The sequence below is a fragment of the Mesoplodon mirus genome (assembly GCF_964341445.2).
Source record: "Mesoplodon mirus genome assembly, chromosome: 19".
Taxonomy (NCBI): Eukaryota; Metazoa; Chordata; class Mammalia; order Artiodactyla; family Ziphiidae; genus Mesoplodon; species Mesoplodon mirus.
In genome coordinates, this window is record NC_138995.1 from 5,450,929 (window position 1) to 5,473,205 (window position 22,277).

At 44.6% G+C, this 22,277-nt stretch overlaps 1 protein-coding gene across 1 annotated transcript in view; it reads right to left on the reverse strand.

Annotated features, from left to right (window-relative positions):
* CDH13 (cadherin 13) overlaps positions 1-22,277 on the reverse strand; it is a 1,043,800-nt gene that overhangs the window by 234,370 nt on the left and 787,153 nt on the right. The window contains exon 7 of the mRNA XM_082607144.1: positions 10,440-10,618. Within this exon, the coding sequence (XP_082463270.1) occupies positions 10,440-10,618 (179 nt within the window). The remainder of the gene's footprint in view (positions 1-10,439; positions 10,619-22,277) is intronic.

Consider the following 22,277-nt stretch of genomic DNA (forward strand, 5'->3'; position numbering starts at 1 on the left):
GCTCAAGGAGACAGAAAACAAGAATTAGAACCCAAGGAGTCTTCCATGGAGTAAAAGAAGTCTGCAAAACAGGTTATAAGACACAGGGGAGCAAATATCTAAAGGAATTTAATCTTGGTTCCTACTTTTGAGGTCCATAAATAGAGATGCTGTTCATTGAATTTCAACAGTCATTTCTACAGCTGTTCTTTGCAAAGGTCAAAAAAAAATTTCATTTCCCATGGCTGTCTTAAAAACACAGAAACACACACCACACTGTATCTATTAAGCTGCCTGCTGGAACCGATGAAAGGAAAGGTAAGCAGCACAGGTACCTGACAAGCAAAGCCACTGCCATGGCCATGGGGCCTGAAGAAATGAGAATGCTTAGCATGTCAAGTGGGGAAGTTTTGACAAGATTTACCTTAATACACCCTTAAAAACATTCTTTCCTGACATTTTAAATGTGTTGCCTGTGATCCTAGCAATATTGGCAGAGGCCATGATGCCTGGTATGATTCCCACTGTTCTGTCAACGAATAAACTGGCTCACGTAGGAACCAGCGTCTGAACCCAAAGGTGACAGTCATGCTGCCACTTGAGCCATCGTGGTGTGGTGTCCTAACTTGGAATCCCCTGCCCTCAAGACCCAGATATAACTGCGTTCCAAAAAGATGAACAGAATTTTATTTTCATTACCCAAACAATACACAGTCACTGTACCCAAACTAGAAAATACAGATAACGGCAACAGCTAACCCAAACCTGTTATGCTTCTAAGTATGTGCTTGTATTAATTCATTTAATCCTCACAACAGCCCGATGAGGGAGACTATTATGATTCCCATTTTACAGATGAGGAAACAAAGGCACAGTTCCAACCATAAGGGGTTTGTTCTCTGTTTTATGCCACTTTCATTCAATGGAGCCCTCTGGGAGCATTAACAATGACGTAGGAGAAGAATATTTAATGACATGGACATGAAAATTATGGCTACCAGTTGTTCAAGCTACTAATGTTCCCAGGATCACAGAGCTGGTAAGAGGTGGGGTGGGGGTGGGGAGGCTGAAATTCAAACTCAAGCAACCTGGATCTGAAGACTGTCATCTTAGACACTGCACTGCAGGAAAATTAAGATCACTTGCAATCCGAAAATGACCATTCCTAACACATTTACACATACCCTTTCACATCTTGGACTGTGATGATATATGTTATGGACTGAATGTTTCTGACCCCCTACAATGCATATGTTGAAGTGCTAACCCCCCAGTGGGATGGTATTGGGAGGTGGGGCCTTTGGGAGGTAATTAGATTTAGATGAGGTCATAAAGTCCCACTAGTGTCCTTATAAGAAAAGGAAGAGAGACCAGAGCATCCTCCCTTTGCCATGGGAAGACGTAATGAGAAAATGGCCATCTGGGGCTCTCACCAAGAACTGAATTGGCCAGCACCTTGATCTTGGACTTCCAGCCTCCAGAATTGTGAGAAATAAGTTCCTGTTGTCTAAGCCACCCAATCTCTAGTATTTTGTTATAGCAGCCTGAATAGAATAAGATGATGATGATAATGATATATATATAAACAAAAAATCATAGTCTATGTGGTGCTTTGCAAACTGCTTGTTAACATATGTGAAAATCTTTCCATATCATCATATGTTCTTTTACCACATCATTTTACATGATTTAATGGAAGCCCAATGTAGGAATATTGCAGAATTTATCGAACAGTTGAACAGATCCTCAATGCTTGGACACTTAGTTTAGCTCTTTAAATAAATCCAACAAAAACTCCCACTGGTGGATACTTGATTATGTAGAACTGCTTAGTCAGAGAATACCAGGGGCATTTTAAAAAGCTATTTGATTCTTATTGCCAAAATACCCGACAAATAGGGCCAATTTGTATTTCCAAACTAAGGCAGGAGAGTACCTTTCTCCATGGACTTTTTGCACCAAGTTCTAGAAGCCACCTGGGCTCTGTAACCTGGAAGAAGGCCACCTGGCAGGCACTGAAAGCCCACATCTTAATCAGCGCAAAAGCTGCCTCAAAACTCCGTGTTTTGCTTTCCTGTGTTGAAAAGACGGTTCAAAATCGATTTCCTCTGTGAGGTTACCATCCAAATAAGTAAAAATTTTGATCCATATACTGGGGGGGAAAATGCATGGGCTTTGGAGACAGGCTGATTAGGGTTACATCTCAGTGACATCAAGAGTCTCCATCTCCTACAAATGATAAATGCTGGAGAGGGTGTGGAGAAAAGGGAACACTCTTGCACTATTGGTAGGAACGTAAACTGATACAGCCCACTATGGAGAACAGTATGGAGGTTTCTTAAAAATCTAAAATTAGAACTACCATATGACCCAGGAATCCTACCACTGGGCATATACCCTGAGAAAACCATAATTCAAAAAGAGTCATGTACCACATTGTTCATTGCAGCACTATTTACAATAGCCAGAACATGGAAGCAACCTAAGTGTCCATTGACAGATGAATGGATAAAGAAGATGTGGCACATATATACAATGGAATATTACTCAGCCATAAAAAGAAACGAAATTGAGTTATTTGTAGTGAGGTGGATAGACCTAGAGTCTGTCATACAGAGTGAAGTAAGTCAGAAAGAGAAAAACAAATACCGTATGCTAACACATATATATGAAATCTAAAAAAAACAAATGGTTCTGATGAACCTAGGGGCAGGGCAGGAATAAAGCCGCAGATGTAGAGAATGGACTTGAGGACACAGTGGGGTGGGAAGGGTAAGCTGGGATGAAGTGGGAGAGTAGCACTGACATATATACACTACCAAATGTAAAACAGATAGCTAGTGGGAAACAGGTGCATAGCACAGGGAGATTAGCTCTGTGCTTAGTGACCACCTAGAGAGGTGGGCTAGGGAGGGAGATGCAAGAGGGAAGAGATATGGGGATATATGTACAGGTATAGCTGATTCACTTTGTTGTAAAGCAGAAACTAACACAACATTGTAAAGCAATTATACTCCAATAAAGATGTTAAAAAAAAAAAGAGAAAGGAGAATTCAAACAAAGGAAAGTGCTCAGCTCAAACTTGTTAAAAAGACTAACGATACTTTTACAATGGAAATGTTAACACTGCATTTTAAGGGCCTCATTTGGAGACTGTTTGCATTTGCAAGAAAAAAGCAAGCAAAAGGGCTTCCCTGGTGGCGCAGTGGTTGAGAGTCCGCCTGCCGATGCAGGGGACATGGGTTCGTGCCCCGGTCCGGGAGGATCCCACATGCCACAGAGCGGCTGAGCCATGGCCGCTGAGCCTGCACGTCTGGAGCCTGTGCTCCACAACGGGAGAGGCCACAACAGTGAGGCCCGCGTACCACAAAAAAAAAAAAAAAATAGCAAGCAAGAAAAAGAAAACAAACCCTCCAAACTGACCATTAGCTACTTTTATTAGTTGTAGATTGCGCTGGCTATGTTCAGAAAAGCTGGCAGATTTCAGCTGATGAATTTCAGTCTAGCAGCCAAGATGATCGACTAAATAAACCAGTTATCAAATGTTAGGGACCTTTATCTGATTTTACTTTGTAGCGCAGCCAGACATAGTTTAAAAACATAGACAGAGCTATCAGAATGAGGGGCTGAGTATGGTTATATGAAAGAATAAAACAGTGCCCCCAATGAACCCAATTTTGTTTAGTAGGATATGGTCCTTATTTTCTCCAAACATTTCCCCATCTAAGCAAGAGGCCCAGATCCTTATGACCATCCTATTCACCAAGGTATTCTTAGAGCCTAGTGCAGTTCCTCACACAGGGTACGTATAAGGTGAATACATTAGATTGCTGGATGATTACACAAGGGCAAGAGTAAGCTCTCAACTAAAATAAAATCATTTCTTCTGTTTATATACCCATGCTAGGGTGTGGATCTTGCAGTAAGTTCTGAGATAGTCTGTTACCTATGTACTCATAGATACAAACTGAAGGAACATAAGCCATCCATCCCTCCAGTCATCTCTTTATCTGTCCCTCCATCTATCTATTCATCCATCTATCCCTCCATCCATCCATCCCTCTGTCCATCCCTTCTTCCATCCCTCCTCCTCCATCCATCTCTTTATCCATCCATCCCTTCATCCAGCCCTTCATCCAGCCCTCCATCCATCCATCCAACAAATCTTTACTGAGTGTCTTATTTACCTGGCAGTATGTTTGGCAATGGGAATACAGAGATGGGACAGAGATCCAAGATCTCTTTCTTTAGAAAGGGTATGTTCTGGAATGGTTTCAGAAAAAGTGAATGGAAGAGCTTGTAATGGAAAATACACCAAGTTCCAAGTCAAACTTGATGTCTAGTAACATCAAACTCATGATAAGGCAAGGGCAATACATGGTCACTGCAGCTGCTCTCACGACTCAGCTGTAAATCCAAGGAACTGCAGTACAACCCAGCCCAGCACTGGCAAAAACGAAGAGTCATGACTCACAGCATAAAGTGAACATACTCTGCACCATCTGGGGAGACTCTTCTTATGTCTGTGACATGTGGGTAGAAACAGTACGTAAAGCTCTCAGCAGCATTTGATGGGAACTGGAGCCCGAGTTATCAGCAGTCATAGGAAGTGTGACAAATGGTAACGACTGTACCATGCTTTGCTATCTGCAGAAGGAGAGGGGGTTGTGCACATCTCGAAAAGGCGATACAGTTGGTAGTGCAGATGTCATTACCAGTGATTACTGATGAGGAAATGGGCTCAGAGAAGGTAAATGATTTGCCCAGTGTTACACAGCTGGCCAGGTGGGGAACTGGCACTCACAGGCGGCATCCTACAGAACAAATTACACACCAAAGGCATTCAATAAATGTTTTTTTTTAAGAACTATAGTCTCAAAGTTGGAAAAGACATTAAAGATATAAGCTTTACTGGTTAACTGAATCCCTTCTGTTATGTCCTACAAAGGGCAGTCTGAGTTTGACTGTATCCTACAACAGGGAACTGACTAACCAGTCTTAAAATTTACTACTAAATCAGTAATGCTAATGATGATAGCTTGTGTTTATAGCTTGTGTTTATTTAGAATAGACAATGTGCTTTACATATTTTGACACATCTGACCCTCACCAACAACCCACTTCAGGTAGGTGCTGCTATTCCCATTTTATAGGTGAACACCAAGGCACAGAGAGGTCCAATAACTCACTGCTATGGGCTGAAGTGTGTCCCTGCAAAAGATATGTTGAAGTCCTAACCCCAGGTACTTGTGTATGTGACCTTATTTGGAAACAGGGTCTTTGCAGATGTAATCGAGCAGTGATGAGGTCTTTAGGATGGGTCTTAATCCAGTATGACTGGTGTCTTATAGGAAGACACAGGCATGCACAGAGGGAAGACAATGTGAAGATACACTGTTCCAGAAGAAGGACATGTGAAGATGGAGCTGGAGACTGGAGTGATGTGTCTACAAGACAAGCAATGCCAAGAACGGCTGACAACTACCAGAAGCTAGAAGAGGCAAGGAAGGATTCTCCTCTAGAACCTTCCGAAGGAGCTTGGCCCCCCGACACCTTGATTTCAGACTTCTGACCTTCAGAGCTGTGAGAGAATACAATTCTGTTGTCTTAAGCCACGCAGCTTGTGGTACTTATTACAGCAGTCCTGGGAGACGTGTGCGCTCGCCTATAGGTCAACAACCACATAAATCACGGGGCCAGGACTCTTTCCCCAGGTCCCACCACCTAGGTCAGCAGGAACACTGAAACATGCTCTCCAAAGGCAGAAGACCGTGCAACTCACAGCACATTTGAATCACCTGGGTGGTTCTTTAAACTACTGATGCCTGTGCTCTACCCCGACGAGACTGATTTTACGGATCCAGCTTTGTTTGGAGCACTGGGGTTTCTAAAGCTCCTCAGCAAAGTTTGAGAACCAGTGTCCCAGTTGATTCCACTCTTCCCCTCTAGGGGAGTAAGCGGAACAAATCCACTCTCTCTTTCCAAAGACCAGCCCTCCTTAAACAGGAAGACAGCCCTCCCGTTCCCTCTGAGCCCCTCTTTTCCAGGCTATACATTCCCAGGTGGTCCACTATCCGAAGAAGGCCCGCAGTCAACCGTGCTGCCCCAGAGGACTCCTGGTCACTGTGCCTGCAAATGCACCCATTTTGGGGGAAGCCACAATGTAGTTAACCTTGGACAGACTGGAAAGCAAGGACCGACCCACTGTCCCTTCCACCGACCATATCGTTTTCCACCTGGCCTGGCGTTCTTCCCAAGGTCACGGCTCAGTGGAGGAGGAACATCTCAGGGAGATGCCCACTGGACAGACAGCACCTGCTGGGCAAGGCTGGCCCACAGAATTGGAGCCAAGGCAGAGGCTGATCGTAGTTAGGAGGGAGAGGAGGGGGTCAGTTATGGGTCCTCAGAAGATGAAGTGGATGAGCTGCCTTCTAGCATGTTCCCATTGCCCAGGGTGGGTGAGAGATGGGCGGCCTCGCTCCCGGCTCTGCACTGCAATCGGGTCCAGAGGCTGCAATGACACCCTGGGCAATGAAAGGAGGTCACCTGGCCAGAGAGCGGCCTGAGCACACAGAGGGGCCATACGTTTCGCGCTGCCTGCCTCTCTCTCCCCCCGACACCCTTCCTTCCCTTCACCTCGCAGCAAAGATGTTCCTGAGCTAAGGACTGGGACTATGCAGGGAGGACACGCTGACACAATCCTCTCCTCCTCAGAGAGTGGGGAGGAGCAGCGCAGTGAGGGCACCTGTCTCCCCTGGCCCCGCTCAGGGCGTCCTGGGAAGAAGAAAGGGAAGCAACTAAAATGGCAGCATTGAAGAGCACTGACCGGCGTCCTAGCCTGTCCTCCGTGACAAGCCTCAGTACAGAGTGACTGTGTGACAGGCAGGGAAGGTGGACGGGCAGGTTCCAAAGAAACAGAGCCTTCCCACCTCCCTCTTGGGGTCCTGTCGGGGGCCTCTCTGGGAACGTACTAGATGGAAAATCAAAGTGAAAACTTTACATCAATCGAGCTCAGGTCAACGCTTGAACTTCTGGAACCTCCACTCCCACAAGGCGGGGGCCAGACAGGAGCAAACCATTTGCGAAATCTCAGGGGCCCCAGCTCTAGGAGGAGTCCCCATCCTGTTTGTTAACACCCATTCAACGCGCAAACACGCCATTTGAGTTACTGTGAGTGAATACATGGTAACCACACTTAACATTGGTTTAAATCACATCAAAGTTTGTAGGGGTCCCAATGGGATATTTTCTTAAAAACGAATGGTGCATAAATCTGTTTTAAGTGTTCTGCCCAGATGATCCAGAAGTAGACTTTTGAAACCACACCTAAGACAGGATGCCTTCTCAGAAGGTCTCCAGAAATAGTAGCAAACAATTCCATAATCCCGCTGCGGGAACTTGTCATATGGACATGGACCCTGGGAAAGGTACAGTGAGAAGAAAACCCTGCAAACTGGAACATACTCATGGGAAGTCTGACACACAAGTTCTGTCCCTTTAAAGATAAGTAACTTGAAGTCACGTTTTACCCTTTCAGCAAACTTGCCGAAGAGAATCTTAGCACAGCACTAGTAAACAGACAAGGCTTGCCTGAATTCAGGGACATTTCTTTCCTTCAGATTGTAGCCATGTTGCCTGGGTCAACACTGAACTCTGGAAACCCTCACAGAAACATGTCACTTTTCATTGATTTTCCAATTTTGGTTAAATTGCGTTGATCTTTTTTTCCTTTTTGGAGCTGTTTATGTATTGTAGCTGAAAAGGCTTATTTCAACTCCCATAGTAACATACTTATTGCTACTTAACAAAAACCCAAATGACAAGATCATGAACTTGAGACACATTTATCCCCCAAATAAACCTTAAAAATGGAATGATCTAATATATTATCATTTTGGTTTATAAATAGAGACTTACAAAGCATTTTCTACCAGTAAAAAGAGAAGCTGAGATGGAGAAATCACCTTTCTCTTGTAGGAAGAATTTGCAAGTGCCTTCAGGAGAATTAGAGGTTATGGGAAAGCTGGTGTGTGTGCGTGTGTGTGTTCTCGCATATGCATGCTGGGAGGGGAATAAAGGGAGAAATGGAAAGTTCTTACTTGCCTCTGAAGAAGATAATACGTCAGTCAGGCAGTCATAAAAATAGGGAGGTTTGGAAAAAGAATGAGAGACAAAATGGAGGAAATGGACTTAAATGTTCTTTTTTCTGCTTCCTATTTTTAACGAGAAACGATTACATTTTCCAAGTGACAATCAGAGTTTCAATGCAAATTTCAATCTCTTCCTCCCTTTCCAATAATTCCCCATTTCCAGCTACTGTTTCCCACTCTTCACATGTAAAATCTTAGTGTCATCTCCAATTCATTCTTGCCAATATGCCAAAAAACCTATTATTAGAGGAGTGTTGAAATTGTGGTAGGTAGTGGGCAAACAAACATGCAGATGATCACAATCTCTGTTCTCAAGAAATGTACTGTCTAGGTCAGCGGTGCCCACTAGCACTTTCTGTGATGGTGGTAACAGTCTCTGTCTTGGCCAGTATGGTGGCCACTAGCCACACAGGGCTCCTGAGTACTTGAGATGTGGCTGGTCTGACCAAGAAATAGACTTTTACATTTTAATTTCAAGGATGTCAATTAAAATTTAAATAACGACATGTGACTAGCGGTTACAGCATCAGGTCTAGACCAAGAGGAAGGGGATACTCTTGTGGGTTTTTTTTTTTTGCGGGGGGCGGGGCACACGGCAGGTGGGATCTTAGTTCCGTGACCAGGGTTCGAACCTGCGCCCCCTGCATTGGAAGGCAAAGTCTTAACTGCTGGACCGCGAGGGAAGTCTGATAGAAGGGGATATTCTTTAAAGAGACAGATGACAGTGTAAAGGAACATGTGACAAATGCCATGTGAGGTCTGCGGGTCACAGCAGTCAGAGACTGAGGGAGGAAGAAGGCTGTGGAAGACTCAGAGGTGGAGCACCGCCTCCTAGATGGGGCGGATCTAACCCAGAATCTTGTGAAGAGCTACAGCGAGGAAAACAGATAGGAGAGGAGAAGACATTTCTCACCCAGGGATTTTTTAAATCAAAGACACAGAGGGGAAAATGCACAGGACTGTGAGGGAAACCCAGCGCTCGTCCTGGGGCAGATGGTGCCTGCAGAAGGTCAGGGTGACTGCCAGGGGGCACGTCAATGGAACGATGCCCTGCTGGGAACAAGGGATCCCAGGATGGGGGCAGATCTGGGGGCGTGATGGAGGCAGAGAATCCTCAAGTGGGTTGACATGCTGTGTGAAGGGCCAAGAGGCTCTCCTATGGAAGGTAGCCTGTGGGGAATGACAGGGTGGCCCTGGAACTTGGGAAATAGGTCAGGGCCAGCAGACAAATGTAGGGGATGTAAGTGGGCCAGGAACACATGCCCCCCTAAGTGCGACAGCTGTTACCAGCTCCATCTGACTGTCACGAGTGGTCTGACCCATCGTCCACATGTGGAAATTGGGGCCCCGATTTCCAGAATTTCTGATTTTCAGAAAGGCTAGAAATTGGAATTTAAAAAAATATAAAATCAAAATATTTGGATATGGCGACTAATGTGAAACTTTAAAACACCCTGGGCCAAACCAAAGAGCAGGCATGTGGGCTGACTGAGGTCCACAGGGCACCTGTCTGTGACACATGACCTGGAAGATGGGTGAGGTTCCATAGAGACGGCCTTGCAGGACAAGAGCAGAGACTGAGGGGAGAGAAAGGCTCGGGCGGAAACACTGGCGCAGGCAGCAGAAGGTTTGAGAAAGAAGTAAGTCAAAGCTACCTGACTCTGTGACAGGGAGGAGAGTGTCAGTGATCTGGGACAGTCACTTCGCTCCCCCCTCCCTCCCCCACCCTCCTGGCAGACAGGTGAGGCAGGCAGAGCCCACAGTCGCTGGGGCCTCAAGAGTAAGTGGTCCGTGATGTATGGTTCCCAGGGGGTAAGGGCAGGGGGGAGGGATACATTGGGAGTGACACGTACACACCACTATATATAAAATAGATAACTAATAAGGACATACTGTGCAGCACAGGGAACTCTACTCAGTACTCTGCAATGACCTATATGGGAAAAGAATCTGAAAAAGAGTGGATACATGTATATGTATGACTGATTCACTTTGCTGTGCACCTGAAACTAAATCAACTATACTCCAATAAAAATTAAAAAAAAAAAAAAGAGTAAGTGGAGAGTGAGGAAACAGGCATCGAGTTGAATGAATGCAAATAACCGCAAAGGACATGGCTTTTCCAGTGTGTGTTTTCTGGGGTCACGTAACATCCCATCACCCTTGACAGATTTTCCCCAATCCAACCATGTGTAAATATGTCATTTCCACTGCTACATAAAGTGCCGCTGACGGAAGCCGCACATCTTCCCTCATGTGAAAGTCATGTTCAATTCTCATGAAAAAGAAGTTGTGTGCTTTTCAGCTCACCTCCCGGTCCAGCAGTGCAGGTGACACGACGGTGACAATGTCTCCTTTCTCAGGATCGATGTAGAACATGTTGGGAGAGGGCTTGTCAGGCGTCTGCTGACGGATATTATACCGCAGGAGGGCATTATCCGTGGCCGGGTCGTCCGCGTCAAAGGCTGTCATCCGCATCACCGTGGTCCCTGAGGGGGCAGGAGCAGGTGATGGTCACTTGGGGGACAGCGATGGGCGGAGCCCCTCCCTGCACCTGGGCAATGGCAGTGGAGTGATGTGTCAATCACTTTCCAAATTAAAAAAGCAAAACCTTTCCCCGGCTCCGTTAGGTTTTAGCTTTCTTTCCGCCCTCCCTCTTGCCTCCATCACGTTAGAATACCTGAAATAAAGGAATCTTTGCTGTTCAGCAGATTGACAGCTTAATTTTTCCTTCTCCTGATATGCTGTTTATTTCCACGGGCTTTCATTTCATTGTGGATGTGGCTCTGTGACAATGGCCTTCATTTAAAAATCTCTTATTGAATGCCTACCACGTGGGGGGCCCTGGGCTGGGTGTCGGGGGGGAAAAAGAGGTGCCAAAAAAAGTCACATTCCTTGGGGCCCGGCAGGTCGGCACTAAGCAGGAGAGTGAGTGTTTGAAAATAACATATATATGGAATTTAAGAAAAAAAAAAGGTCATGAAGAACCTAGGGGTAAGACAGGAATAAAGACACAGACCTACTAGAGAATGGACTTGAGGATATGGGGAGGGGGAAGGGTAAGCTGTGACAAAGCGAAAGAGAGGCATGGACATATATACACTACCAAACTTAAGGTAGATAGCTAGTGGGAAGCAGCCGCATAGCACAAAGAGATCAGCTCGGTGCTTTGTGACCGCCTGGAGGGGTGGAATGGGGAGGGTGGGAGGGAGGGAGATGCATGAGGGAAGGGATGTGGGAACAGATGTATATGTATGACTGATTCACTTTGTTATAAAGCAGAAACTAACACACCATTGTAAAGCAATTATACTCCAATAAAGATGTGAAAAAAAAAAGAAAATAATAAAGCATTCACAGCACATTGAGAGAGGGTGACGTGAATACGGATGAGAACAGCCTCATCTAACCAGGGGCTCAGGAAAGGTCGCCGGTGCAGGTGGGTGAGTAGGTGTAAGCAAGGGGAAGGAGGGGCGCCTCAAAGGGAAAGGTACTGTGGTTAATTCCGGTTACAGGGAATGGGCGCGGATGTTACTTGAGCACGCTCTGTGCGCAGCCGCAATGCTGACACTTTAGAAGAAAGATGGTATAAAGACGAGAGTGATGGAGACTATTTGATTGTAACAAGGTTGAGAAGGGTGTTGGATACAGGTCTCGCTCATACACAGCTGACATGAAGGGCGACTGGCATTAGGTGCTTTGGAAGACAACTGGATAGCAACTAGTAAAAAAAAAAAATGCATTCACTCTCTTGGCATTTACCCTCAAGAAACACTTGCACGTGTCGACAAGGGGTTTTGGCGGGGATGTTTACGGAGGATCCGAGAAACATTTGGAAAGAACCTAACCATCCAACAACAGAGGAATTGCTAAAATGATGTTATCCCTACACTGTGAAATACTCTGCAGCACTTAGAAAAGGTTGCACATCTAATGTGCTCTAACATGGAAGGCTCTCCAAAACTGGAAAATATCAAGTTGGAAAATGTTATCCATAGTAACATCATTTTTATGAACCTATTTGCACACAGAAAATTCCACAAACTTTATGCATATATTTTTCAGGTACAGTTTATGTCCATAAATGGATAGAAGAAGGTCTATAAGGGGGAACTTCACACTGGCTTTGGTGGTTAAACCTGGGAAAGGAGAGAGGGCACTGGGATTAATAGTGATGCAGGGACGAGGGAAGATGGTGGCCGATCTGCAATGGTTTGATCATTTTTACAAGGAGCATGTATTATTTTGTGATTAAAATTTAATTTAAAGGGACCATAATTATAAACACCAATAGAAGCATGGTCTAGAGTGGAATCTGGCACATTTACCTGCGGGTCTTGACAACTGCGAGCCACCATGTTTGGCTCAGGGTGACGTGCCCAACTCTAATTGTTCACTGTAGTTTACTCTTCTGTGAACGTATAGGGCCCCATCTTCTGATTCTGAATCCTCTTGAGCCCACAACATGTGAGCTAATGGGTAAGAGATGGAACCAGTAGACCTATCGTCCCCAGCAGGAATACTCATATACAGAAAATATTCAAGCTTAAAGGAAACATAGAATTCATCTAGTTCAGTCACCATCTCAGTATTCCTTTCCCTTTTATAACAGTGCTTCTCAAGCCATCAAAGCCAGTTTATTTTTTCCCATAATCAGAATCAGATTATCAGCCATTAGGTCCGAACGATCAGGCAAACGGATCTGACCATCCTAAAGTAAGATCTATCTGTTAAATAGTCTCAGTTCATCTCATCAATTTGTTAAATAGTCTCAGTTAATTTCACCAATGTTGCCATTAAACCAGATGCATCCAGACACATCTTCTACTCTGTGTTGTGTCTTTGCCCTTCTTTGTTTCTTTGTGAAACTGTCACAGGGCAGGCCTCAGGGACAGTGTCAGAATAGAAAATTCTCGGCACATGCAGCCCACTTCCTTGCCCCTTGCCTTTGGAAGATGTCAGCAAGCCATCTGGTTCCTGTGCTGTTGCTCACTGAGCTGCACTGTGGAATCAGGGTTCTTTCTCTGCCCAGTGGTCCAGGCAGCCGCTGCCAGCCTGTCAGCATTAGTGTCAAGGGTACGCTCGTTTGCCTTCCTGGTCTAGGAAAACAGGCCCACTTGGGGGTCTCTGTCAGAAATGAAAGGCGACTTCCAGGCTCACATCTCACCCTGGGCCATGCTAAGTGAGCTCCATGCAGGCAAAGACCTGGAAGGAGGCCTCCACACCACGGATGTCACAGGAAACAGTCCTCAGCTAAGTACCTGTGACCTGGTGCCCTGCACTTTGTTAGTGTCTAATGAATGCTTGACTGATGGATCTGTGCCCTATTTAATATGCCTTTAATTGAAGTCAGACACGAACAGGCAAAAGAATGTATAAAAAAAATGAAGCCATCATGGTTTGTGATTGTCATGCCTTCATAGGAAGGAAAAAAAGACCTCTCAGGGTGATGAATTTTTAGTTTCCACCAGGACATTCATTGATAATGTCTTTTTTGGTATTATTTTTTACAGATTTGATAATATGGGATGATAAAAAGTTATCCTGGAATACTCCCAAGGTTACACAGAAGATGTTTTTTATTTTAATGAATTGTTAGGGAGCAAGTGAACTTGGTCTTAAGCCCTGCCTTTGTCTTTACCCTGCTATGAACACACACCTGGATTTCCTTCTGAGGCCCACTTGTGTGGACAATGAGCATTGCTTAAGTCATCTAAATAGGTTTGCAGCACTGAAGAAAATGACCTTGGGGTAACATCTAGGTTCAGGTCTTAACTAACTGTGTGAACTTGAGCAAGTTAATCAACCCTCCTTGAACCTCAGTTTCCCCATATGCCCCCTCGTAACCTTAGGACATTAGTAACACTTTTCTCCATGGTCACTGTAAGGACTTGATGGGACAATACATTAAATAACTCGGTGCAGTGCCTGGTACGTTAGAGTTCTGAGGAAGATGCCTTTTATCATCGTCCTGTCCTGGGTTCTGAGCCCATCATGGTGGTGCAGGCCATGACCTCAGACAAAGGAGCTCAGAAGTAAGTTGTCCGTAGAAAACAGCACCTGCTATGGCAGGAGTCCCAGTGTCCCTCATCTCAGAGTTGCCCTGCCTTACCCTCTCCCTCCCGCCTTGTCCACAGTCTTAGTTTATAGATTTGGGTTTCGACTGTGGAGATCACAAATCTATGATAACACATACACATGCGTGTGCATGCATGCACACGTACACACACACGCACACACACAGACACACACACACATTCTGGAGCCGCCACTGCTTCTCCATACGGCACTCTAGTCCTCCTCTAGGATCAAGGCTCTATCTTGAGTCCTGGTACATCTGATGGGCCCGACACCCTGTTCTCACCTACTCCTCCTCTGGGGGCTGGATCATGATTTTCATACTTCCAGGCTCTGCAATGGTTGGATAAGCCTCCTAAGTCAGCATTTCCTAAATTGTTTCCAAGGGACCCTGGTTCCATGGGTTCATCAGAGAAACACATTTGGGAAATATGCAGAAAGCACAGGTGAGCAGGTTTCCCTCTTGGAGAACTTCCTAGCATCCTTAATAAGCACATGCATATTGTAAATCTCCAAGGGAAAACAGAATCTGTAGAATTTCCTAAACTTCTCTGTTGATGGAACCTCTTCATTTTAAGAACTTCTTTATGTGATGGGTCACATGGTCCTAAATTTTGCCCTTGGGGGACACAGACTGTGTTCTATTCATATTTACAAGCTGGGTAGCTATCACTCAATAGGTCCTCTGTCAATGTTCTTTGGGTAGAATTGCACTCTTGCAACTCACCATAGCTTTGTCTTATTCCACAGTGACTGGAAGTCATGGATAACTCATTAGTGAGAAGATTGGACAGCACTGCCTGGACATTTTTCATAACCAGGCATGCTCCCCCACTACCTCTGAGCTCTTTCCCCCCCCCAGAGGTCCTTGTTGGACCTGGGTTTAGCAGACATACACCAATTCCAAGTCCAGGGCTGATGTCCAGCATGTAGGCACCAGAACAGTTGTTCCAGGGCCTATGGATGGCCCCTATGCCCACGCCCACGTGTTGGACTCTGAGAAGGGCTCATTTATTTCCATCAGCCCAGCGGCTTCTCATCTGTGCTTATCTGGTGCCTATGTGTGCTTCCCGATGGCAGAGAAATGATAATTATACGACAGACACACGTGTGGGTCCTCCATGTAGTACACTTCTGTCTTCTTCCCCATCACAATATTCTCCCATGTGTCAACAGAAATGATAACCACTCTGTCACTCCCAGAGCTAGATGAACTAGCAGTGGTCCCTCCAAAGCAAAAGAATTACAGGCTGCTAGCTGAAAGCCTCAAGTCAGGCCGTCATTTTCTTTTGTCGAAGGACATGGCTGCCAATGTGATAGGCTGATAAACAATTAGGAGAGTTTTGTCTTGGCCAGTAGCCCCTTCCTCTTGGTTGTGTTTCTCTGATTAAAGACATGTGCTGCCTGGTGTCATGACCTTGAAGCCAGTGTTTGAAGTTCCGCTTCCTTGTGATTTCAGGCATAGTCACACCCTTGAGAAGTGGAGTGCAGCTCTGAAGGTGAGGGGCTGTTTTCAATCTCCAGGTAAGGTCAGCCAGCCTCAAGAGTGGGAGACTCCAAAAGACAGCTCGCTCTGTGCCACAGTTGACCAAATTCTACTGTTCTTGACATTTCTTTGTCTTCATCCCCAAACATTTCCTTTACATGATCAAAAGTGTCAGGCTTTTTAAAAAAATGATATTCCTATAAGTGAATAATATATTGAGACATGGACATGGACATTCACGTCTGTATTTGGCAGTGAATACACTTCGATAGCACAGTCGAAGCAACTGTGTGCTTTCCAGGGGGATGCAAAACATAAAAACCGATATGCTCAGAGACGGCAGGCATCACTAAGTGAGCTCCTTAGATGCGACAAAATGTCACGTCATCACAAAGCATCCAACTCATGAGAGGAGGTAGGGCATTCTAGCCCCACCCAAACATTGTCTCTGTGACTAAACTGTCTCAGGGATGCGCCTCAGAGGTTACTTTTAAAAGAGAACATGGCCACAGATCCGGCACAGCATAACCCACTCCTTCGTGTTTATTCCCGTGTCAGAAGGAAAGCCCTTAGACTCTAGGCACCTTGACTTGTTTAGCTGGGTGGGAGGGATAAAGAAGTATCACGGAGTATGTCTAGTCAGACTGACACTGATTTGAAACTAAATTTCTGTTGGAGTCCTTCAGGTTGAAGGGGTTCTGAGCATCCTGATTCCAAACGCCCAATCAGCATTCTAGATGTGGGATGACAAACCAGCCAGTGTGCCCGGGGCTGAGGGCATTCCAGGACAGACCTGGGCAAACCAGAATAAGTGTGTCACCCTATAGGCCAAGTTCTGCTATCAGATACAGACATATCTCATGGTCACGACTGTCAGAGTACAAACATGAAAATCGCTGCCACTGTGACATCAGTGGCCCGGGACCGGGACGTGCAACTCCCCACTGGTCAACCAGGCTGGGACTGCTTTCTGACCACACACGTGGACACAACCCAGCTCTCTCCCAACAGCTCTTGACGGCGAGAAGAGAACCAGGTGAACAAATGCAGGCAGAACAGTGTTAGAGGCACTGCTGAGGATGTGGGCTGTCTACTTTCAAATCCTGCCACACCAGGAACCATCTGGATATCCTCGGGCAAATTCCTTTACTTTGTGGAACCTCAACTTTCTCACTTACAAAAGAGCATCTCCCTTAACCGGCTATCGTAGCGTTGAATGAAATAATGCAGTGTTTCTCAACCTTTATATTTTCATGATCACTAATATCTAATAAGACACCAAGAGTCTTTTTAGATATTTTTTTCCTACCTGTCATCCCCTGCCATAGATATCTATGATGGCCCTTTGAGGACCACAAACCACTGTAATATCTCATGTTTTTAATGTCCCCCCAAGCACCAATTTTTTCCCTCTTGGAGGTGATAATGTCCCCAATGAGAACATTAAAAATTTTAATTTTAAATTTAAATTAAATTTTTTTAAAATTTTTAATTAAATTTTAATTTAAATTTTTAATTTTTTGGTAAGTTTTATTGATATTTTATTGACTGCTGCCATTTGCAACTCAGTTCTGGCGGGGGGGTGCCCATTGCCATGACGATGGTGATGGGCCAAACGTCTCATGGGACCCAACCACATAGACTGCAATTCATACTAGTTCTGGGACTCACACACAGGATCTATAGAAGCAGAGATCAATTAAAACCTCATAAGGAAACAATCCCTCTCTTCCCTTAGATAAGCCTAGAAACTTCTGTTGAGCACATGCATGCATGACTCATCTTCCTCTGATCTTGTCAATGTTTCCATGTACCCAGGAATTAATAGGGAAACTGTCAAAGATTTGTTGACAGAAGATACCAAACCAATCTGATAGGTATCCAGAGGCAGCCCGCACTCTGCAGCGCATGCACTCCTGAAAAGGCACCCATGGAATGAATCGTAAATAATGTCTTATTTCCCCATTGACCTACGTTAGCATTTCAGACCTGCTTTATCTTCATTTGAGGGGGTGTCCAATCAGAAGCTGCTCCTCATAATTCACTTTAACTTTTTCTGCTTACCTCCAAAACACTCGGCTAGCAGGTGGGGTGGGGGAAGGAGGTGGGCTGTCTGCCGTGGGTGAGGAGACTCTTAAAGCCCTGCCTGATACTCCGGAGGAGAGAGAAGAGGTGCTCTGACTCTGACTCTGACTTTGGTTGGGAGAGAAGGGGGAAAGCAGGTTAGATCCAAGGCCAAGGCCAAGCTGGGAGATTCAGCTTTGTCACCATTTCTCCTTTGGGGGCCTGACCCTCTGTTCCCCAATTATCTAGGGATTGTCATTTACCAGCACAAAGACTCTCTCGCAGTTTTCATTTGGTGGTCAGGCTGTGCATTAGACCTAAAAAGTTCTTGATAATGCGAGTTTTGATGAAGATGCCAATGACCTTTGGCCTCTCTTTTGACAGTAGCCCAGACAGGTTGGCCCTGAGGGTGTGGCTCTCTGGCCCCATTCCCAGAGTGGGGTCATGGGAGCTGGGTCAGGGGTGAGAAGCTCAAATGTCCACCCAGTGCCCACACGGTCACTTACATGAGGAAAGTGATTTTGATACAGTTGGGAGAGGTGGTGGCTAACTAGAGGGTATATGTCCGCCAAAGGGGAAGCTACCTTTTAGTTCAGGGTAAGTACTGCATTTCTGAAATGCAAGTCTGGAGAAGCCAGACCTTTTGATTTTTCAAGACAAGGTGGGAATTTGGATTTTCATATAAACTGTTAAAATATTTACATTTTGGACACTAGTTCAAATGTAAAATACAAGAGATCACTGAGTGGGACTAAGAAAGCCAAACAAAACAGATCATGGCAGGCTTAGTCCCAGGCTCACCAGTTTTCAACCTTTGATCTTGACTGTAGGTAGAGGCAATTCTTTCCCCCAAAGACAGTAACTAAATATTGTTCCTATATCCTCTGGTGATAGATTACAGTGTAAGAAAATGGCATATCCACTATAAAGAGTTCACCCTTCTTCCTTCCACCTCCCTTTTGGGACAGGGAAGTTCCCCTGTGTGGCCCCAGCCCCAGCCAAGTGGGAGGCAGTAGAGACACAACAATACAAACATGTGATGCATGTGTCTAGTGCTAACTTATTTGATCCTACAGTAACTCCAGGAGGTATGTCATATTGTTAAACCCATTGTACGGGTGAGGAAACAAAGACTGAAAAGGCCATATAGTCACCCCGTGAGCCAGGATTTGAACCCTGCTTTACTAAAGAGACTGCGGCTCAGACTGTGAATTGCTACCCAGCATCCATTCTTCCTTGCTTCCTTAGTAACATAACTCTGATTTTAGCTGGTCACATTGCTGACTAGGTGAGATGCTAGATGTCCCAGCTTCTCTGCCAGCTACTGTGGCCACTGACTAAGGTTTAGACAATGAGATATAATTAGAAGTAAAGTGTGTGAGACTCCTGGGAAGGTTCCTTAAAGGGACCTCATCCAGAATGTGTGTGCTTTTGTAACACCCTCTCTCCTCACTTCCTGATGCCTGGGATGCAGATGTGATGACTATTATAGCTTCAGCAGCCATTGTGGACCATGAGGTGGCCCTTCAAATAAAAGCCACATGATAGAAAGGTAGAGCAGAAAGACAGAGAAAATATGAGTCCCTGAGTCTCTTATGACCAGGGAGCTTCAAGGAAAGCTTGGAATTCCTCCCTTTGGCTTTGTTTACATGAACAAGAAATAAATGAAAGAAAGGTGAAAGCCCATCTTGTTTAAGCCATCATCATTTTGAGTTTGCTATTTCATGTGGTCACAACTAATGTTCTCCGAAAAAGGAGAAAGTAAAGATTGAAGAAAATAAACACATTTTATTAAATAGTTTTACTCTAGAAAGTAAATTTTGTTGCTTTAGCCTAGAGCTAGAGGGCACTAATTTAGACAAGTATAGAAACATCTAGTCACAATTGGTAGGTATTTTCAAATATTCAAATTGATTTCCACTCACCTAAGTCATCTTGAATCCAGAGATAATCTTTCTATCAGGTGGTAAGACTGTCCTATTAGTAGCCCCCACCAAATCATAACTTTGTATTGTCCCTTCCACCTGGACTGTGTGTTTAGCCGTCTGACACTCTCTGGCCAATGGGACACGTGGAAACATACAAACAGAGGTTTGGAAGTACTTGTTCACAAGAGCTTGTCCTCCTGGAAAGCAGCCGCCATCTAAAGATATCTGGGCTCTCCTGCTGGAGGGGCCACATGTCTGGAAGCTGATGCTCCCTGGCCGACATCCCTAAATACCCATCAGACATGGAAGTTGAGGCCATCTTGGACCATTCAGCTCCAGTTGAGCTTCTACATGACAGCAGTCACATGGCCAACCTCAGGCAGGACCAGCAAGTGAACCGCCCCACTGAACCCATCCCAACTTGCAAAATAATGAACTAAATGGCTGTTGTTTTAAGCCACTAAGTTTTGGTGTGTATCATTATACAGCAATAGATAACAGGTAAAGGAGTGTAAGTGGATTAATCTTCACATAGAAGCTAGAAAATACTTTATAATTTAAAAAATAGTGTGGAAGTTGCCATTTTAACTAACCAAATAGCACACCATATTTAAGGGATGGACTAAACTAAAAAGGGACAGGTACGGGCAAAAAACTGATGAGAAGAGAACGCAACCCATTTCCCAAATGTTGGGCTTTTGGGGCTACCAATGACATCACCATAAATCACTGCAATATGCTGACCACTGAGCGTGGTGGTTGCCTAATGGATATTCTCTGTTAAAGCACTGAATCAAACTGGCACAAAGTATATATTTTCAACGCAGGTTTGAGATGAGTAAGTACCTTCAAATAAGAAGACAACTCTGTTCTTAAAAGTGAGAACACCTTCAATTTTGAGATAGTCGCCCACTTCCTTTAATAGCAGCCAGGAGTACCTCTGTGTAGCTGCAATTACCACAGGCTTGATTTGAAATGCGATCGATTTCTCCTCTCAAATTTGCTCTCCCTCCTGGGAGCTAGTTGGTTTTTTAAATACAAATTGACAGGCAAATATGTAATAAGTTATGACAAGTTGAGCAATGGCTGTCCCCCATCTGTTTTCAAAGGTTGTTTATTTTTATAGCGATAAAGAGATGGTGGCAACAGAACCACCTTATGATTATTTCAATTCTTCCGTGGCGCCTGCTAAGTGTTCAATCTCCACAGTGCCTTTGCCCTACTTCTCTGGTGAGCTGTTGTTTGAGCTGCAGCAGGCCAGATGTTAGGAAAAATAACTGTTTTTGAGATAGAAGGTAACACATGGTAAAACTAGGGTCCCTCCTGTCAGGATTAATTTTATTGCCCTAATTTCTTTGTTTCATCCAGCATTTTTTTTTTTTTTTTTTTTTTTTTGCGGTACACGGGCCTCTCACTGTTGTGGCCTCTCCCATTGAGGAGCACAGGCTCCGGACGCACAGGCTCAGCGGCCATGGCTCACGGGCCCAGCTGCTCTGCAGCATGTGGGATCCTCCCTGACCAGGGCACGAACGCATGTCCCCTGCATCGGCAGGTGGACTCTCAACCACTGAGCCACCAGGGAAGCCCTCATCCAGCATTTTGAGGTAATGTTTTTCTCAAAACCTATTAAAAATTCTATTTAATCTTTTTATCTATAATTCCTTTCTGTGCAGCTCTTTAAAAAGGATCCAGGAAACACTGCTGAATTAACTGATCTTGCCTAAAATACTTCAAAAAAAAGCATTTTTAAGTGGAATCTCTATCCCCAGTACTGGATTAGTACAAAGTAGCTGAAATTCTCTAATGTGAAAATATTTTTTCCATAAAACTGAAGAAAAAAAAGGAAATTGTGGTGTAGTTTTTGTTTGTTTGCTTAACCAATTTAAGAGATATTTAAAAAGCAATTCTAGTTCTCCTTAGAGCAGTGGTTTTCAATTGGGGGTGATTTTATCCCTCAGGGGACACTGGGGAATGTCTGGAGACATTTTGGGGTCGTCACAACCAGGGCGGGGTATGTGATGTTGGAACCTAGTGGGTCGAGGCCAGGGATACTGCTAAACACCCCACAATGCATAGAACAGGCCCCACCACAAAGAATTATGCAGCCCCAAAAGTCAAAAGTGCCAAGGCTGAGAAACACCATCTTCGAGTTATTTATACCTGGGTCTCTAAAAGTAACGGCACTTTTAAAATCCCATACCCAAATAATGGAAACAATTTGCCTCTCTTTTGGAACTCTCTCTTGTAGATGTGAAGTTCACTGAGCACAGAGATACTATCTCTTCTGTATTTATTCCCCTCACAGTGGCTCAAATATTAGTACCACAGAATATGCAAATATACAGAGTATATAATGTTTAAGAACATGCTAATACTAAGATGTAAACTATTATATATAGAATGGATGCACAGCAAGGTCCTACTGTATAGCACAGGGAACTAGATTCAACCTCCTGTGGTAAACCACAATGGAAAAGAATATGAAAAAGAATGTATATATATGTATAACTGAATTGCTTTGCTGTACAGCAGAAATTAGCACAACATTGTATATCTACTTCAATAAAATAAATTTTTAAAAAAGAAGAACAT